Source organism: Sminthopsis crassicaudata, chromosome 3 (genome assembly GCF_048593235.1).
Source record: "Sminthopsis crassicaudata isolate SCR6 chromosome 3, ASM4859323v1, whole genome shotgun sequence".
Classification (NCBI taxonomy): domain Eukaryota; kingdom Metazoa; phylum Chordata; class Mammalia; order Dasyuromorphia; family Dasyuridae; genus Sminthopsis; species Sminthopsis crassicaudata.
The window spans coordinates 334,027,134-334,047,526 of record NC_133619.1 but is presented as its reverse complement, the minus strand read 5'-3'; the positions used below and the strand labels follow the sequence as shown (position 1 = coordinate 334,047,526).

The following is a 20,393-nucleotide window of genomic DNA, read 5'->3' as shown; positions in this document are numbered from 1 at the left end:
TAAGGACTAGGCCTTTGATTTTATTGATTGAGGGGACTTCTAAGTGGGAAAAACTCCCTTTATTAATTGTGTTCAGCAGCTTCTCATCTTTATTTATCTAGATCTAGAACATTGAGAAGTTAAGTGACTGCCTAGTGTTGAATATAAGTATAGAAGACTGAAAAGAAAGGAGCCAGTTTCTGAAGGGCTTTAAAAGTCCATCAGAGAAAAAAAAAAGTGTGTGTGTGGAAGCCTTTGATGAGGATTTTATATTGGATTTTGAAGGTAAAATAGGGAGCTACTGGAGTTCATTGAGTAGGGGAAGACCTACAATTTAGAAAGATCACCAACTCTTTGGGAGATCATTACTGAGTTCCCTTTACAGTCCCTTTGGCTTGATTCCTAGAATAGTTTATATTCTCTATAGATGAAAATACATTTCTGTAAATGTACTGTTGTAATGATGAGATTGAGTAGAGCTTTCCCTTTGAGCTATCCCTGAGAGATCTCTAGCATCTGTTTAGGTTTCAACTCCTAGCCTAGGAAGAACTAGCCAGAATCACTGGTTACTGAACTTCCATTCTATTAAAATCAAAGTGCTACTTTTATTACCATTTTCCCTTCTCTCTTCCATGTCATACTTGGGTTCTTCTTTAATTTGTTCTAGTGGAAGTGTCTCTTTATTTTTTTACAACCAGCTCCAAGTCACTTCATACCCTGGACTTCTGGTTTGCTGATCAATAAATGAGAAGATTGGATTCAGTGGTCAAAAGAGATCCTTCTTAGCTCCCAGTCTATGATCCCTATGGTTGAGGGGGAAATATGTATAGAAAATAATTTCCTGCTCATAAATATTAAGTAAAATGTATTTATTAAAGAAATATTTATGCAGTGTTTATTAAATACAAATTTTAAAAATCCATAATCATTTGTAAAATAAAATAAACATTTTAGGATCAAGTTAAAAAGTAAATGGTTGTCTTAACCGAAATTCTCAGTTCTAAAACTCACTTTGTAAAATGTGTATTCATAAGTAATCTTTCATCTTTGTTGTTGTGTTGTCTTTCAGTCATGTCTAACTCTTCATGATTCTATTTGAGGTTTTCTTGATAGAGATTCTGGAGTGGCTTGCCATTTCCTTCTCCAGTTCATTTTGCAGCTGAGGATATTGAGGCAAAAAGGATTAAATAATTTGCTCAGACTCATACAGTAAATATATGAGGCCAGATTTGAATTCAAAAAGATGCATCTTCCATGCCTACTGTAAGATCTTTCATTTTAGGATTTCCAAACATTAGCTTGATACCACTCCCTTGAGAAAACATTAGATATCTCCTCAGTAGCTCATGAGGTAACCCATAGTTTTTGCACTTTTTTGAGAGAAACCTTATTACAAAGGTTTTGAAATTGGTCTATGAAAGCACTAAGTGACATGCCTATGGTCATAAAATAAATTGGTGAAACAGATAGGAAGGGAATGAAAGATTCCAAGTTTTTTCTAAGTGCTTTTATAAGCCATTTGTCTGTCTTAACCCCCAATACCTGGGCCTTTCAGAAACTTTATAGTATTATATGTGTAACTTAGTAATGGACTTCTCCTGTGGTGCAGTGGATAGAGATTCATCTTCCTGAAATCAAATCTGGCCTCAGACACTTCCTAACTAGGTGATCCTGGGCAAATCTTTTTGCCTCAATTTCCTCATCTATAAAATTAGTGGAAAAAGAAGTGCAAACCACTTCAGTATCTCTACTAAGAACACCTCAAATGGAGTTATGAACAACAATAGAATGTCTAGGTAAGAAAGGATCCTTTCCCCAATGGTCTTCAGAAAATCAAGCTACTAGGGATCACAGTGATTTTAGGTTTCTGCAATATGGGATGATAGATGGAGTACAGAGTTTTGGGAACCGGGACCTGAATTTGACTTTTGGCTTTGTCACATACTATTTCTGTGACCTCATGCCAAGTCATTTGCCTGTTTTAAACCCCCTTCCTTCCCTCATTCCCTCTCTCCCTCCTTCCCTATTGTCAAAACTTATGCGTAAATAGTTTTCAACATTCATCCTTGCAATATTACCCCTTGTATTCCAAGTTTTTTCTCCCTCTCATCCCTTTCCCACCCCTTCTAGACAGCAAGTAATCCAATATATGTTAAACATGTGCAATTCTTTATACATATGTCCACAATTATCATGCTGCACAAGAAAGATCATATCAAAAAGGAGGAAAATGGAAAAAAACAAACAACACAAAAAAGTGAAAATACTATGTAGTGCTCTAGACTCAGTCCCCACAGTCCTCTCTCTGGATGCAGATGGTTCTATCACAAGACTACTAAAACTGGCCAAAATCATCTCACTATTGAAAAGAGCCATGTCCATCAGAATTGATCATTGTATAATAGGCATCAATGCATGTGTCTCCAGTCTTTCTGAAATCATCCTGCTGATCATTTCTTATAGAATAATATTTCATAACATTCATATACCATAATTTATTCAGCCATTCTCCAACTGATGGGTATCCATTCATCTTCCAATTCTTTGCCACTACAAAAAGGGCTGCCACAAATATTTTTGCATATGTGGATTCTTTTCCCTTTTTATGATCCCTTTGGGATACAGACCCAGTAGAGACACTGATGGATCAAAGGATAAGCACAATTTGATAGCTCTTTGGACCTAGTTCCATATTTTTTCCAGAATGGTTTGATCAATTCACAATTCCACAACAATGTATTAGTTGGACCTTGGTTTTTTCATCAAAGGTTCTTAATTTTTTTGCATCATGGATTCTTCTGATAGTCTGGTGAAGCCTAAGGACCCTTCTCAGAATAATGTTTTTAAAAGCACAAAATAAGATACCTGGAATTGCAAAAGAAATTAGTCATTGTGAAAGATATTCATTAAAGGATTTTTAAAAAGATGTCCACAGATCCAAGGTTAAGAATCTCAAGATCCTCTAAGGTCCCTTCCAACTAATAAGTCTATGATCCTGTATTCTATGATTAATGCAGGTACTTGGATTAAGAAGTTGTTGTTTGTCTTTTTGTTTTCTTAGAGGATCAATGACATTATAAAGATAATGTCTTAACTTGTGCATGAATTGGATTTAAGTGAGGCAGAACTATATAGTCACAAGTCTTAGTCTTCTAGAGTCATTGAAGTTCAGTCAAAAGACAAAAGTCAGGATAATTGATCATGGCCCAGGATGTAGCAGATGACCTTTGCATCTTTGATGTCTGACCAAACTAAGTGCTTCATAGCACCTCCTTCAGCTGCCTTTATGGCCATTGGAACAAATTGTTCTCATCCAGCTATTTCAATGGGGAAGGAGATGAATGGATAAAGAATCAGGCAAGCCCTGAATGATCTAGTAAGTGATATAATATGGGGGTCTAGTTTGGCTAAGTCCTTTCCAGTCTTGTTGATAATAGTTAACAAGCATTTATTCAGCACCTACTACCAGCATTCACCTGTAGTAGTTCATTTGATCCTTGCAACAAACCTGTGAGGTTGCTCTATTTGGTGGTATGAGAGAGATTACAGAAGACCTGATTTCTAGTCTTCTCTCTTTTGTTATCCTAAACAAGTAATTTCATGTCTTTCTACCTTTTATGCATCTGAAATGAAAGTCAGGGTTTGAACTTGATTGGACTAGACTTTGAAGATATGTCCAGTTAGAAAACTGTTTTATCTCCCTTTAACAGATAAATAGATTGAATTTCAAAAAGGTTATGTGCCTGAATAAACCAAGAGTTAGAATTTGATTCCTCATTAAAGTCTCAGATAAGATAATATTTCTAAAACGTGTAGCATAGCACCTATCATGTAGTAGGTATTATATAAATACTTAGTCTTTTTCTATTTCCTTTCTTTAGCTAAGTGTTTGAAAATTTCTGCTCCATTATCTGGCTTATACTTCCTATTTTAAATGACCAAAACGCTTGGTATGGGACATAACCCTCATCTCTATTGTCAGCTTTCCTGGAGGTTAGAACCCTTTCTGACCTGGATATTCAAAAATAGTGAACTAATGACAAACATTTTTATAGTACTTGAAAGTTTTCAAAACTTTTTATGTATATCACCTCACTTGGGCCTCACAACAATATGGTCAGATAGGTATTAGAAAAATTATTGTTTCATAAAAATGAGGAGACAGAAGCTCAAGGATCAATTATCCTGACTTTTGTCTTTTGACTGAACTTCAATGACTCTAGAAGACTAAGACTTGTGACTATATAGCTCTGCCTCACTTAAATCCAACTCATGCACAAGTTAAGACTTTATCTTTATAATGTCATTGATCCTCTAAGAAAACAAAAAGACAAACAACAACCTCTTAATCCAAGTACCTGCATTAATCAAAGCTTTAATTCATAATTTCATAGTTCATCTGAATGTGGATCACAGTATAACATTTTCATCTTTTTGTTGTTGTTCGCTTGCATTTTTAAAATTCATTTACTTTCTTTTTTTGATCTGATTTTTCTTGTGCAGCAAGAGAATTGTATAAATATGTTTACACAATGGATTTAACATATATTTTAACATGTATAATATATATTTGATTACTTGCCATCTAGGGGAGAGGGTGGGGGGAAGGAGGAGACAATCTGAAACACAAGGATATACAAGGGTCAATGTTGAAAAATTATCCATGCATATGTTTTGAAAATTAAGAGTTTAAAAAATCATAATTCACAATTGTCAGAGAGGCAGGAGTTCTTGTCTCAGTTAGCACTCTTTCCATTACAGAGAATTAAATTCTTATTCCCTGAGAAAAACAATGTCAGATTGCTTTTGTGATGATGTTTGAAAAATGAAGAAACTATAAATTTCAAAGCTGCTATTATTTCTAATTTTTAAAGCTTATCAATTTGGGGAAAGCTGGCCAAATTTTGGTATATGAATGTGAAGGGATACTCTTAATTTTAGTGCCTTCCTTCTTTTGATCATTTCCAACTTATGGTGTATAAAGCATATTTGTTCATAGTTACTTGTGTTTTGTCACTTCCATTAGATTGGGTTCCCTGAGGAGCAGAAGCTGTCTTTTGATTTTCTGTGTAATCCCAGTGCTTAGCACAGTGTCTGTCACATAGTTGATGCTTAATAAATGTTAACTGACTGACAGCTATAAGAAATGAGGAAATAGATGACTTCAGAGAGACATGGGAAGACTTGTCTTAATTTATTTGTAATGAAATGAGTAGAACCAAAAGAATAATTTCTACTGAAGTGATAATATGATGAGAATGAGCAATTTTAAAGACTTTATAAATTGATGATGAATGAAATGATGATGAAATGAAATGAGAACCAAGAGAATAATTTATACAATAACAGCAGTACTATGTAGAACAAATAACTTTGAAAGCTATAAAAACTCTGATCAACAATGACCCGCCTTGATTCCAGAGAACCAGTGAAAGAACTTAAAGGCACAGACAGAGATGGGTTGGGGGGTTTTTTGGTCTTATTTGTGCACATAACCAATGAAGAATTTATTTTTTCTTTGGCTGTGTATATTTGTTACAAGAAATATCTTTTTTTTTTTTTTTCCTATTGGGATGGAGGTGAGAGGAAAAGAAAATAGATTTCCCTCTTTTGAAAAAAAACATGCATACAAATTTCAGTGTGGTAAAGAAGAAACTATAGTTAATTTTAAAGACCAAAAGTTTTTCAGAATGTTTCTCGATATTTTGGAGAATTAGATAAAAAATGAGTGACATTTTCCTCCCTTTCTTTCTTCTAAGTGATTCTGTGTTTCAAAGGGTTGGGTGCCTATTTGAAAACAGGCTAAAGGGTGAAGTGGATAGGGTATGGGACCTGGAGTTAGAAAACTTATCTTTGTGAATTCAAATCTAGCCTCAGATAGTTACTAGCTATGTGATCCTGGGCAAGAACCTTAACACTGTTTCCCTCTGTTTCCTCATCTGTACAATGAGCTGGAAAAGGAATTGGCAAACTACTTCAGGTTCTTTGCCAAGGAAACTCCAAATGGGGTCACAAAGAGTTGGACATAACTGAAATGACTAAACATTAAAAAATAAATATTTGTTAGGAGTGAGGGTGTGATGCAGAGATCTGTAATGATAAGAAGGGAATAATGATTTGATGAATGTTGTTGAATAGTAAGGGAGGAAGAGATGCAACAATAGCTCTTTTCTATTGAACAAATGGTCCCCCAATGACTCCTCAAAAGTTTCATCATTAAAGTGATAGCTTGGTACTCACTATCTGTTTTATTTTTTTGTCTTTGAAAGGTCTCAACATTTGTACAAGTGGAAGTGCCACCTCCTGTGAAGAGTGTCTGCTCATCAACCCAAAATGTGCTTGGTGTTCCAAAGAGGTAGGAGGGGAAGAAGGGTTAAGAGTTGCTGTTAACAACCAGAATTAACATTTATATAATGTTGTAAGGCTTAAAAAGCACTTTACATATAAAGCATTTGATCTTCATGATTCTGGGAAGTAAGTGCCAATGTCATTCTCATTTTGGTGATGAGGAAACTGAGTTAAATAGTGGAGAAAGTGACTTGCTCAGGATCACACAACCAATAAGTGTCCAGAACTGGATTTAAATGGACTCTTCCTGAGTTTTTTGGCTCAATGCTTTATTCACTATGTTGCCTGTTACTTCTCTTAAAGAGGCTTGGTCAGAGACTAAATCTCCTCATTTTCTTTACTCCCACTCCTCTGTTTCCCAAGACACAGCAGGTTTTTATATAAATCTGCAAGCTGATTACTCTTAGGTTAGAGACAAAGAAAGTGCTGCTGTTTTATGAAACTAAGCATTATTATTACTTGCTGTTGAGTTGTATTGTTTCTTTGCTTTTAGGAATGTGTTTTCATTTCACTTTGACTTAAGAACTCAGAGCCAAAACCCTTTGCTGAGCCCCATAGACAGAGACTAGCAACTTTAAATTTGTGGGATTACTTCCTTGGCACATAGCATTCTGGTATCTGCATGTGGAATGCTGCGGAATGTTAGTAATAGTTACGTTGGCTTTTTATCAGAGTACAAACATTATAAATTGGCTCTTACTATCTTTGGGTATAAAGCTGCTGCTATTTCTTCAAGTTCTAAAAGTTTTTCATTAGCATATTTATAAGATAGTGGCTTTAAGGTTGTCAGAACCTTGTGATCTAATAAGAAAATGTGTAATACCTAAACTTAATATCTCTCTCAAATTTACTTTTTCTGTCCAAGATTAGGAGTCAGGAAGACTAAGTTTGAATGCTGCTTAAAAAAAAAATTTATTTGTGTGATTCTAGAAAATCACTTAACCTATCTGGACCTAACTCTTCTCATTTGTAATATGAAGGGATTCTTCATTTACAATAATCCCACATCCCACACCCCCACTAGCTATAAGACCTAAATCCCTATACATTGGAGAAGATTTAGAAGCAAAAGCAACAAACCCAAAGATGTTGCATAGACAAAATTAATGCAGATAGAACAAGAGAAATTATAGAATAGAAAAATATTTTCACCAATATCACTTATACATATACAAACATATTTAGCTATCATATGTGCATATGTATACATGCATATGTATATATAAATATATACCTAGATATTCAAATATATGAATCCAAGAGATGTTTCAAAGAATATGAGTAATTTTCAAAGGAATGGCAAAATATCAGTCCTTTTGAAAACATCTTCTAAATCACTAATAATAAAGGGAACAGAAATTTTAAAAATATTTATTTTATCTCACACCCTGAAATTTTTCAAGGGTGATCAAAAAAAAAAAAAAAAAAGAAAAGAAATGAAAAAGAAAAGAGTTAATGTTGAAGAATGGTGAGAACAATTTTGAGTTGGGATTATTCTAGATAACAATATAGAATTATGCATGAAAACTGGTCCTAAACTCTTCCTACTCTGACTCAACTATTCTGGGATGCTTTTGTACTTCAGGGAGGCCAAAGGCAGAAACTGAGTTTAAGTATATATTCAGTATATATATATTAATTCCGATGAAGAACTTTGGTAGTTAAGATCTGGAAGTAATTTGGATGAATAAACTATTGTATATTAAGGCAACATATTGAAGTAAATAGGTAATGTAGTGAATAGAGTTGTGATCCTAGAGGCAGGAATAGATAGTTCTATCCCTGCCTCTGATATTTACCAGCAGTGTGATTCTAGGCAAGTCAATTATAACAGTTGTTCCTTAGAGAGTCATGGTAATATTTGGTAAAATTTGACATGTGCTTTGTAAACCTTAAAGCATTATATAAATGCTACCTATTAACATTATTATGTGAATAAAGTGGAATATTATGCTATAAACAATGTAGAATATGAGGAATTCAGAGAATCATGGGGTAATCTCTATGAACTGATACAGAGTGAAATAAGTAGATATAGAAGAGAAAATAGTATGCAACTATGTAACTAAAAATATCCCTGAAAGGCAGCCAAACTGAGTAAGTAAAAAAAACCAATAATGCTTCCTTAGAACAGATAATGAAACATCCTGTCCCTTTTCTCAGCAGAAAACTGGGGGGTGGGGGTGGTTATGAGATCAGGAAATTATGAATATTGTCAGACAGGTCAGTTGTATCAATTGCTTTAGCTTTTTTTTTTTTTTTTTTTTTTTTAAATAATAATGGAGGTTTCAATTTTAGTGATGGTGGGTAAGTATATATCTAGTAATAATGTAAATACAATGAATCATTAAAGCCTATTTAAAAAATAAAATGATAAAATTACACAAAGGGGGCTAGACACTAGTCCATAAGGTCCCTTCAACTTTAAAGTTATCTCATGAGGGTATTCATTATGAACTTCCTTAGTATTCTTTCTCTATTCCTCAAAAATTCTTAGCATCATTATCTTACTAGTCATTCAACATGCATTTTTTCAGTTATTATTTAATTTTCCCCAATTACATGTAATGATAATTTTCAATATTCATTTTTTTTAAGACTTTGTGTTCCACATTTTTTTCTCTTTTCTTCCCTTACTTCTCCCCTCCCCAAGATAGCAAGCAATATGATATAGGTAATACATCAATATACATTTATTAAGTGTTGTACTCTGTGCCAAAAACTGTGCTAGGATGGAAATACAAAGAAAGGCAAAAGCCAGTCTCTGTTCTTAAAGAACTTACAATCTAACAGAAGAGAGAACATGTAAACCTCTACATATAAATTATATAAACAGGACGAATTGGAGATAATCAACAGGGAGAGAACATTAACATTAAGGGGCATCAGGAAATATTGAGAGGGTTTAGCTAGAATTTAAAGGAGGCCAGGGAAGCCAAGAGATGGAGATGAAGAGGGGAAAAAAGAGTAGCCTTGGCAGATAGTCAGTTAGAATGACCAGTGTCTGGAGATAAGGCATATTTAAACCAGTGTTGCCATATTACAGAGAATCTATGGAATGCATAAGATGTAAAAGCAAAAATGGAAAGGTATGAGAGGGCCTGATGGTGAAGGAATTTGAATGGCAAGTAGAAGATTTTCTATTTGAGCATGAGATGTTGATCCTATAGTTTGATGAATAGTGGAATGGGGGTGAGCATAGTAGAGAGTGAGCAGTCACATGATCACAGTTGAACAAAGAGATATTTGCATTCCTAAAACTAATTCTACTTTTATCCCTAATCCAATTCCCTCTTTTCTTCTCTTGGACTTTGCCCTAGTAATCATTCTCTCTGTCTCTCTCTTGTTTCTTCAGTTTCTCATTGCCATTGATTGCTTTTCATCTTCCTCTAAATATTGTCTGTTCCCCCCAGTCCTTTTTATCAGAGTATAAACCATAACCCTTATATCCTAACTAGCCACTTTACCATCTTTCTTCTTTCCTTTACTGCTAAACTTCTTCAAAAAGTTATCTCTACCTAAAGCCTCTTGTTCTTTATTAACCTATTTCTCTCTGCAACCTTTTGAAATCTAGCTTCTATTTCCACTATTTTACTGAAAGTAGAATCTCTGATAGTTTTCTGATTACTAAACTGTTAATTTTTCACTTCTCCTTGACCTCTGCAGGTTTTTCTTCTTATTTTGTGGCTTTCGAGGCACCATATATTCTGGATTTTTCTTTAGCCCTTCCTATTCTCGTCCACTGTCTTTTTTCCCCTTCTTTTCTTGATCCCTTCAAGTGGATGTGTCCTTAGTGGTCTTATCTTTCTGTGCTTTTTCTTCTGTAAATCTCTTTAAATTCTAACAGCTTCAAATACCACTTCTATGCAGATAACCCCAATATCTATTGCTCTAATCCCATTCTTTTCTATGAACTTTATCTCTATCTAAATGTCTTATAGGTACCTTATATCCCACAGGTCCCAAAGCCAAATTTATCTTTCCCATAAATCTGATTCTCCTGACTTTGTTATTTTGTGTATGGCATCACCATTTATCTACTCAAAAAATGAATGTTGCGACTTTGGGGAAATCTTCGATGTTTCCCACTTCTTCATCCTTCCTACTCAATCAGTTTATGTTCCTTTGGGCTGCTAAATGTCTCCCCCCCAAAAAAAATTATTTTATTTGAAAAAATAGAATAAGCAAAAAAAAAAAAAAAACCCAGAAAAGCAATATGAAACAAAACAAAAGAGAACATTATCATGTACCTAGCAGAATATCAGAAAGGATTCAAAATATATAACAACAAATAACCATCTTAAAAAGCATATGTATTAGAAGAAATAATATTCATGAGTTTCTGTCTTTACTTTCTTGTAAATCGTTCTTTTATTCCCTGCTGCAGACTTTATTTACTTTATTCTTTTCCCTCCTTTTCATCCCCTCCCTACCCCCAAGCAGCCAGTTAAGAAAGATATATTTATATATACATATATAGATATATACATAATACACATAGATATACACACACATCTTCTTTTCCTCCTTCCACCCTCAAGCAAGTTATAGTTAAGAAAAGATATATTCATGTACACATATGTAGATATACATATATACACAGACTCTCACACATACCCTATCCCTGCTGACTTTCATTAAATTCATCTCTATAACTTGGCTTACTATTACTTAACTTCCCCCCGCACCCACCCACCGAGGGATCCTTCCCTTGTCTTCTTCCTTTACTGTTTGCTTCCCCATCCACCTATCCTTCCCCCCTTATTTCTTTATAGGTTTTGGAGCTTGCTATACCCTTCATGGTATACATGTAGTGTTGCCTATTCAACCCATTCCTGATATAAAGTAGGTTTTTAGAACTATGAGCCCTTCTCCCCCCTCCAGTGCTTCTGTGTCTATTCTTCCTCTGCACCTCATTTGTATGGCATGATTGCTATTTTTACCTTTACTCTGCCAGTCTTTCTTTTGAGCTTGCCCTATTGTTCATGTAATTCTTAAACATAAAGTACATTTTTCCTGTGAAGAAAAAAGTCCATGTTTAAACAGTTTATTTATGTTAAGTTTTTTTGTTCTTTGATATAAGCTCTTATATGTTAAATTTTCTGTTAAGTTCCAGTTTGGCTGATAGAAAGTCCTGAAAATCTTCAAGTTTTATTGAATGTCCATATTTTCTCTTTGAAAATTATAGATTATTTTGCTGGATATGCTACTTTTGGTTGCAGGCCTAGTTCTTTTGCTCTGTCTGTAGATATGATTCCAAGATCCGTGATCTTTTATTATATCTCCTGCTAAGTCTTGTACAATTCTAATTATAGCTCCAGTATATTTGAATTGTTTTTTTTTTTTTTTTTCTTTTTTCTTGCAAACTTTTTTCTTTAATCTGTTTCAAAATTTGGCAATAATATTCCTATGTGTTTTCTACAAAGGATCTCTCTGAGGTGGTATTCGGTTGATTTTTCTGTTTCTACTTTCCCCTCACGTTCTATAATTCCAGAACAATTTTCTAGGATTATTTCTTACATTATTGTGTCAAAGATCTCTTTTTAGTCACAACTTTCAAGCAGTCTAATTATTCTTATATCTTTTTCTTCTTGATCTGTTCTCTAGATCTGTTGTTTTTCTTATGAGTTGTTTCACATTCTGTTTTATTTTTTCATTCTTTATAATCTTGTTTTGTTATTTCTTGGTCTTTCATAGCTTCACTGGTTTCCCCTTTCCCAATTATAATTTTCAGCGTTATTTTCATCTTTGAGACTCTATACTTCCTTTTCTAATTGGTTAATTTTTTTTATTATCTTCTTGTTTTTCTTGCATGATTTTAATTTTTTCTTTAGTTTTTCTTCAATATTTCTCATGTGATTTTTGAATTCTTTTTTTGAGTTCTACAAATTCTTTCCAAAGGAACTATTTCACATTGCTTTTTGGAGTCGAAGCTTTTTTTTTTTTTTTTTTTAAACTAAAGTATCCTCTGAAGATGAATCCAAATCTTCTCTGTTTCCATAATATGTTTCAGTGGTGGGGTTCTTTCTTCTTTGCCAATTCATTTTTTCTTAAATAAGAGGTATTAGTGTGCCTCTAATTGTGGGTTGGGGGGATGGCTCCTCAAGCTTGTCTTCAGCTCTCCCCTCTGACCAAACCCCAAGCCAAGTGTGCTCCACTTGCCTGTAAGTGCCCACAGCCAGCAGTGCCCTACCCTGATGCTTCTGCATTCATCCCGTCCAGGTTCCTCCTCACCCAGGCCTACATCTCAGCAGTACAGCTGGACCTGTTCATTCTGTTTTCCCCACTCAAAATTCCACTAGACAAACATCCTGGGAGGTGAAAAGTGAATGTGGTTCCTGCTGAGGCTCAACCACAATAATCTATCCCCAGGGGTCCCCACTTGTTTCAGCAGAGCTAGCCTGGAGGTATTTGCTCTTCAAAGAAGTTAATCCCAGCCATGGGTCTTTCTTCAGATCTTATCTGGTTGTGTTTGGAGGACCCCTGTTCTGCTCCAAGTCTTCTTGGTTTTTTAGCTGTCTGTTAGCCCTGAGATGCAAATTTGTTCTATTTATTGCTTTATTTCTTATCTAGTCTTAATCACTGAATGGTCATTGCTTCAGTCCAACTGAAACCTGTCAGGCCTCCTAGTCTATATCTTGTCACTGACCTAGATGGCTCTGGGGGAGAGAGTAAGGCTGATTGACTTTGCACAACCCTCACTTGCAAGACATCACCTTTTTGATGCCATAGGACTTTTTGAGGATGAAGGACACAGCAGCATCCAACTCTACTCCCTCCCTCTCCCTCTCCCTCCTCTTCTCTTTTCTCTTCTCTCTTCTCTCTTCTCTCTCTCCTCTCTCTCCTCTCTCTCTCTCAAGTGATTTGCTCAGGGTTACTCAGCTTTTAAGTCTTAAGTGGCTGAGGTTGGATTTGAACTCAAGTCCTCCTGACTTCAGGGCTGATGCTCTATCCACTGTGCCATTTAGCTGCCCTAACTCTCTTCTTTTAATCTGTCCTTATTATTAGCAGAATATACTTATGTGAACATATCTGCTCCTGTTGTTATGCACATGTCAAAAAATTCTTTATTGTATACCAAAGAAAATTCAAATTATTTTGGCATTCAAAGCTTTTCCTATCTTTCTAGCCTTCTCTTATTAGACTCTTTTATACATTCTATGTTTCATTGCTTCTGGAATCTTCTGTGGCCTCTTCTGTGCCTGGAGGAATGTCTCCCTCTCTCTCCCTTTGCCTGTTGAATGCCTGTTCATCCTTTAATGTAGAGATTAAATCTTTACTCTCCCAGAAACCCTTCTCTGAACTTTATAATTCTTAATAACCTCCTACAAACCTTTTCTAGCATTTTGTTTTGTAACTCTTTCATATAAATTTTTTGGCTATATATCAGAGGGTATCTATTGGATGTCTTGGTCCACTACTAAATTGTAATGTCCATCACTAGGGTCTTATCTAAATTTAGTGTCTCTTCAGCATCTGTACATTGTAAATGTTTAATAAATGTTTGCTGAAGAAAGGAATGCCTATCAGTTTCAACTGCAGAATTTATGAAGGTATGCTTTAGTAGCCACATTTTGAGCCCACTATCTAGGGAAATGCAAGAGAAGGGAACTTGTGGCAGCTAGGTGGCTCAGTGAATAGAGCACCAGCCCTGAAGGAGGACCTGTGTTCAAATTTGGCCTCGGACACTTAACATTTCTTAGCTGTATGACTCTGGACAAGTCACTTAATCCCAATTGCCTCAGAAAAAAAAAAGAAAAAGGGAACTGAATAAAACATAAGCATTAGTTAGAAAATAATGAAAAGGAATAATTTTAAAAATATCTCCCACAAATCCTTAAAATGACTTAACCTGTTGGAAGCCTGTGAAAATTTGTTCCAAGGATCAAAGAGATCAGTTATTCCCATAGCCTCACAGTTGTGGGAAATTAGAAACCCTACTTTTATTTTCTCCATTTATTTCCCAGATGATGTAGCTGAGGTTTCTAGAAGTTCATTGACTTAGCCAAGCACACATAGCTAATGAGTCACAGAGACAGAGGGAGGAGTGAAAAAAAGGAGAAGGCCTAGTGAAAAGGAACTATGACTTAATTTTCTAGTCCTTTTTGTTAGGTAGGAACACTTTTTTTTTTTTTTTTTTTTTTTGGTTAAAAATGACTTTAGGAAGTTTATATTTCCACCTTGTCTAGAATTTTCTGAAAAACACTTTCTCTTTTGAAACATTTTCTCTTTGGAAAATAGAATCAGATCCTAGGAATTACTGTGTTTAAGAATGCCTCAGAAAAGAAAAGTAGAAAGTGTGAGCTGTAATGAACTATACATCACAGGACTTTAGGTACATAGAACTCAAGTTAAATGAAGCAGAAAAAGATTAAACAAATCCAATGTGTTTTAATTCCCAGCATGAAGATGAAAGGACCACTGTTTAACAGTCTGGAAGTGGAATATAGAGAAGCAAACATAGTCAAAGAATACAATTCTTCTTGGTATTGGTGTGTCTACACCATCAATGGGGAAAACTGAATTTTGCTAAACCAGACTTCAGTAAAAGTGGCAGCTCTTTTTAGTAAGAAGGCAATGATAGGGAAAGGGAGAAGAGAATAAGCATTTATGTAGTTCCTATAAAGTGCTAGGTCCTAAACTAAAAACTTTACAAATGTCTCATTTGATCTTTATGACAATCCTTCCATATAGGGTCTATTATTTTACATTTGAGGGAACTGAGGCAAGTAGAAGTTAAATAGCTTGTCCAGAGTCACACAGCTTATAAGTGTCTGAGGATGGATTTGAACTCAAGTCTTCTTGACTCCAGACTCAATGTTCTATATATTACATTACTTAGCTGCCTCAAGATAAGAAAGATTTGGAGCCTGTAACTAACTGCCCTGCTTTTCCTTTCTTTTACTTTATTTCCTCCAAAATACAGTTGATGTCATTGGTCCTATTTGAGAACAAAGGATGAACTACAATTCTGTTCCATTTGAAATTTGTATTTTCAACTTTTTACCCTGGGGTTTCTTTCCTTTTTAAAAAAATTATTGTTTTGTTTTTTCTAGTTATATGTGCATATTAACTTTTTAAATACACATTTCTTTATAATCATGTTGGGAGAGAAAAATCAGAACAAAAGGAAAAAACAGAAAAAAGTAAACATAGTATGTGTTGATTTACATGCAATCTCCATAGTTCTCTTTTTAGATGCAAATAGCATTTTCTGCCCACATTTTATTGGGATTGCCTTAGATCACTTAACCACTGAGAAGACCAAGTCTTTCATAGTTGATCATTATACAAGTTTGTTCTTACTGTGTGCAATGTATTATTTGTTTTGCTTGTTTTACTGAGTTCATGTAAATCTTTTCAGGCTTTACTAAAATCAGCTTGTTCATCATTTAAGTAGAACAATAATATTCCATTATCTTCATATACCACAACTTGTTCAGCCATTCTCCAATTGGTGGGCATCTACTCATTTTCCAATTCTTTACCACCACAAAAAAGAGCTGCTAAAACATTTTTGCACATGTGGGTCCTTTTCTCTCCTTTTAATTTCTGATACAGATGGGGTTTCTTTCCCACCATCTTTTGTAATGGGAGAATGATTTGTTAAATATGTCATTTATTATTGTGTTAATCAGTATTCAGCATAAGTTCAATAAAATTCATTGAACATTTATTTTTATTTTATTCTATTATTTTTAAAGAGGTAGCTAGGTGGATAGAATGCTGGGCCTAGAGTCATGAAGCTTTCTTCTTTCCTTCCTCCTCAGTTAAGGATGGATAGGTAGAACCATGGATAGAATACCAGGCTGGGAATTAAGAATAACCTAAATTCAAAATCCGGTCTCAGACACTAGCTTTGTGATCCTGAGCAAGTCACTTAAACCTGTTTGCTTCAGTTTCCTCATCTGTAAAATGAACTGGAGAAATAGCAAACCATTTTTATATTTGCCAAGAAAACACCACATGGTGTCATGAAGAGTTGGACATGACTGAAATGAACAACAATGTTAGATGAAGAATAATTGTTGTGTACAGAGAGCAGACCTTGGTGGCTGGAACACTTAGGTTTAAGATATTCTTCTCTTTGCTGACAAGTCACTTTACCTATTAATGCCCTCTGCAGCTCTCTAAAAGAAATATTTCTGAGGCATTGCCTAATTTGCATTGATGGAGGGACTTTCCCACACTGGGAGCCCCCTATACTGCTGAAACTGCAGATCCAGACACCACCTCCTTTTTCAGCCCTATCAAACATGCAGAATCCACTAAAGTTTTCTTCTGATCTCATTGACGATACTGGTAGAACTTTTGATTCAAACAGAACCAGATCTTAATAGGTTTAGACATTGAATTACAATTGGTTGGAAAATATCTCAGTGGCCATTGAATCCAACCCATTGATGATGACAAGTGGTCAGCCAGTCTCTGTCTGAAGACCTCCAAAGAGGTAGTCTCTGAACCTCAGTTTTACCATTTGAAAAGGGGATAAGAATACCTGCCCTATAGAGTTTGATAAAATCAGATGAAATCATTTATGTCTAAGAGCTTTGGAAACTGTAATATCCTAGCATATGGTATTGTAGTTTCTATATTGTAATATAAAAAAACCTAGATAGTAGTAGCAAACTTGAACAGAAACTGAAGCCACTAAATGTAATGTTCTGATCGTCTCTCAGTTGTAATCCTTCTCTGGGAGGAGGTTTCTTTTCTGTATAATCTTTTCCTCTATGAGCAGGTTTCTTGGGAGGCTTCTGGGGCCTCCAGCCAGCCTCTTCTTCTTCCTGAATCCTGGCTCTGAATCTTCTCCAGCTCTTGTCCTTTCCAATCCAGACTGCTCTCCAGGCTCAATGTTGCCTCTTTTTATCCTCCCAGAGAATGGGCATGGGATAATGCAAGGGCTTCTGGGAAGAAGTACTCCAACCAATGAGCTTGCTCCTCCTAGAATTCCTAAGGTATAAATTCCCTTTAAAGGTCCAAACCAAAGGTCTGAGCCAGAGAACTGTCAAGTCAACCTGAGTTCTCACCTTGTAATTGTCCAGACAACCTGAATTCTCACCTTGTCACTGTCCAGACAACCTGAGTTCTCACCTGGTAATCCTAACAACTAAACATACATAAGGATCTCTGTGGGCCATCTAGCCTTAGAAAACCACATGCTAACATTGTCCTCCATTATAGTTTCATTTATTTTGTTAATTATTTCCTGATTAAATTTTAATCTTGTGGGGCTGCATTTGGGGTCAGGTATTTGATGCTTCTGCTGTAAAGAATTCAATGTAGATTAGAAGTTGAAATCGACACTGGAGTGGGATTCTAAATCCACATCTAATAGTCTCTGGCTATGTGACCCTGAGAAAATCAATTTACTTTACTTTTGGGAGTTTCAGTTTTCTGGTCAGTTAAATGGAATTCCATTCAATGACCTCTAAAGTCACTTCCAGCTCTAAATGTACTCCTGTGGCCTCTTCTTCATGTCAAAGCTCTTTTGTTATAGAGAGTTTGTGTTATATGGGCCAGATTCTGAAAAAAAAGATTGGATTATGTTATATCAGTTTATTAATTGTGAAGAATTTAGTTTAATTATATCAAAAAAGCATCATCTCTGTGATCTGCTGGGATACAAAAATAATTTCTTTATCCAAAACTCTGGGGTAGTAAGTTATATTTGTAATAAGGTAATTTTTCCTATAATCCTTCTTTGCATATGCATTGATACACAGAAATAAAGTGTCAGTTATGTGGGATAAGGCAGCTGTTAAACAGTGTTATTTACAGGACAGTCCCTTGCTTGGTATAATGTGCTAGAAAGTAATAAAGTGCTTGACCCTGGGTAAGGATTTTGGGAGGTTCTGGGGGAAAGAGGTCTAGAATGGGAGATTACAATAGTTCAAAATACTTCTGTTTGTAAATTGAGGGACAATTAGGTCAGATTAATTTATTGCCATGATTTGTGAGCTGAAATATCCATCTGAATCTGATTGTCTTAATCTTTGAGTTTTCTAATACCTACCTACCTACCTACCTATGTACCCTGGTTAAGCAAGTCAGCTCAGCCAAAAAACTATCTTGACCTCAATTTAGATATAGAAGGGCCCTTGGTGGCCATCTTGTCCAACCCATCTCTTTTTACAGATCCAGAAATTGAGGCTCAGAGTGGTTACCCAGATTGATAGTGCTAATAAGTGTCAGAAGCCCATTCTATCCAGACATTGTCTTGTGCTCTACCCATTACTACAAGTTATCTCTCATAAAGGCTCCTAGAACTGGAAGAGGTGTAGAGATCATGTAACTGCACAATTTTGCTTTACAGGTGAAGAAACAGATCCTATAGAGGTTTAGCAAATTTCTTACAATCCCACAACTAGCATATGACAGAGACAGAAGTAGAAGCCAAGTCTCTCCTCTTTTCCCTGTCCCTCAGCTTTTTCCACCTAGATAATTAATGTCTGTAAAGTACTTAACACAAAGTGGATGCTTAGCAAATGCTCATTCCCTTCTCTTGTTTCCTTTACTCATAGGTTTGAAAATGAAGCACAACTTCTAAGTTCTTCAGTAAAACTTTAATGAAAAGCTGAAAGAGGAGAGCTTAGCTTTTTTCCTTTTCTTCCTATAAAATGACATCTAATAACCTCTTTTTTCCTAGAATAGGAAATTAGAGGTTTTTTAAATTGAAAACTAGAGAGATGATTTTACTGATTCTCCCAAAATTTAGGTAGATGGAAAGGTAAAATTTTTTTTTGTAACTTTATGCAAGTTTACCATTGAGAAAAAAATCTAAAGGATTAAAAATATCAGTCTTAGTAAATTAATTTAAGGATTACTCTTAAGGGTTTTGGCTCTTTTTTTCCTTATTCTTTTCTATCTTTTCATTTTCCCTTCTTTCTCTCCCTTCCTTCCCTTTTTATTCCTTCCTTCTTTTTTTCTCTCTTTCTCCCTTTCCCTCCCCTAAAGCACAACTACTATGTGTTACCTGGACAAAGTATTTTGTCTTTCTGGGCCTCTGTTTCTTCAGCTTTAATTTTGTTTGAGATGATCTCTTGAAATTTTTTTTCCATCTTGGAATCAGTGGGAGTTTCCTTTATGTTAGGTTATACTTGATTATTTTCTAGCTCCCATGAGTCAATAGCCTTTGGTAAAACATTTCCTCACCATTAGTTTGAACTATTTCCATTTCAGAGCTAAGCATTGATTCTAGGGATCTCAGATTTTCAATTCAACTTCTGGTAGTCTTCATTTTAGAGAGGCCGAAGGGAGGAGGAATAAAGTCTAAGAATTTTTGATTGGACAGAGCAAGGAGAGATGTGGTAAATGTTCAATAATTGGCTCTCCAAAAAAAAAAAAAAAAAAAAAATTGCATTCAGGACAAACTTTTAAATTGCATTTGTATTAGTAACATTTTTTCTAGTACTTTCTTTAGTTTAGACAATGAACAATATATCAAGTCAGATTTGTGGTATTTGCTGATTTTGGAGATGTAAATATTCTGAAAACTTAAACATCTTGAAGGTAAGATCTTCATTCAGTAGGTATGGAGTGGAGACCCTACCTTCAGTTTAGTTCACTTTAGGATCCTGGAAAAGAGGTTCTGAGTTTTTCATGTAATCCATCATTGTGCTATAAGATTTAGATTAGTTTACAAACTTTTCTGTGAAACAACTTAAGATACAGTACTCTACGATCCTCAGTAATTTTTTCCAAAAAAAAATCTAATTTTTCTGATATCTTTTGGTTTTGAACAAATTTGCATAGCATCTTCACTATGGACATATTTTATCCCTATTTTTTAAATGAGGAAAACAAAGAAGTTAGTAATATCACTCTGACAAGGTGGCCAGTAAATGTTGTAACTGTCTTTCTAGCTCCAGACTTTGGCTTCCCAAATCTCTATGTTTTTTACCTGTGTCCCAGGAATTGTGCTGAGGTGGCTTTTCCTTGCAGACTGATTTGCCAAGAGATCAGACTGACTGAGTAATTATTGGGGAGTTTTCTATTCTTAGATCCCATTGAAGCTACACCTGTGGAGTGTCTCCCACGCTGCCTTGGAGCTCTTTCTAAGTTTTTAA

General features: G+C 35.1%; 1 protein-coding gene across 1 annotated transcript in view; it reads left to right on the top strand.

The window, feature by feature from the left end:
• The window catches only part of ITGB5 (integrin subunit beta 5), a 192,069-nt gene that overhangs the window by 9,114 nt on the left and 162,562 nt on the right, over positions 1 to 20,393 (top strand). The window contains exon 2 of the mRNA XM_074301446.1: positions 6,249 to 6,334. Coding sequence (XP_074157547.1) covers positions 6,249 to 6,334 — 86 coding nt within the window. The remainder of the gene's footprint in view (positions 1 to 6,248; positions 6,335 to 20,393) is intronic.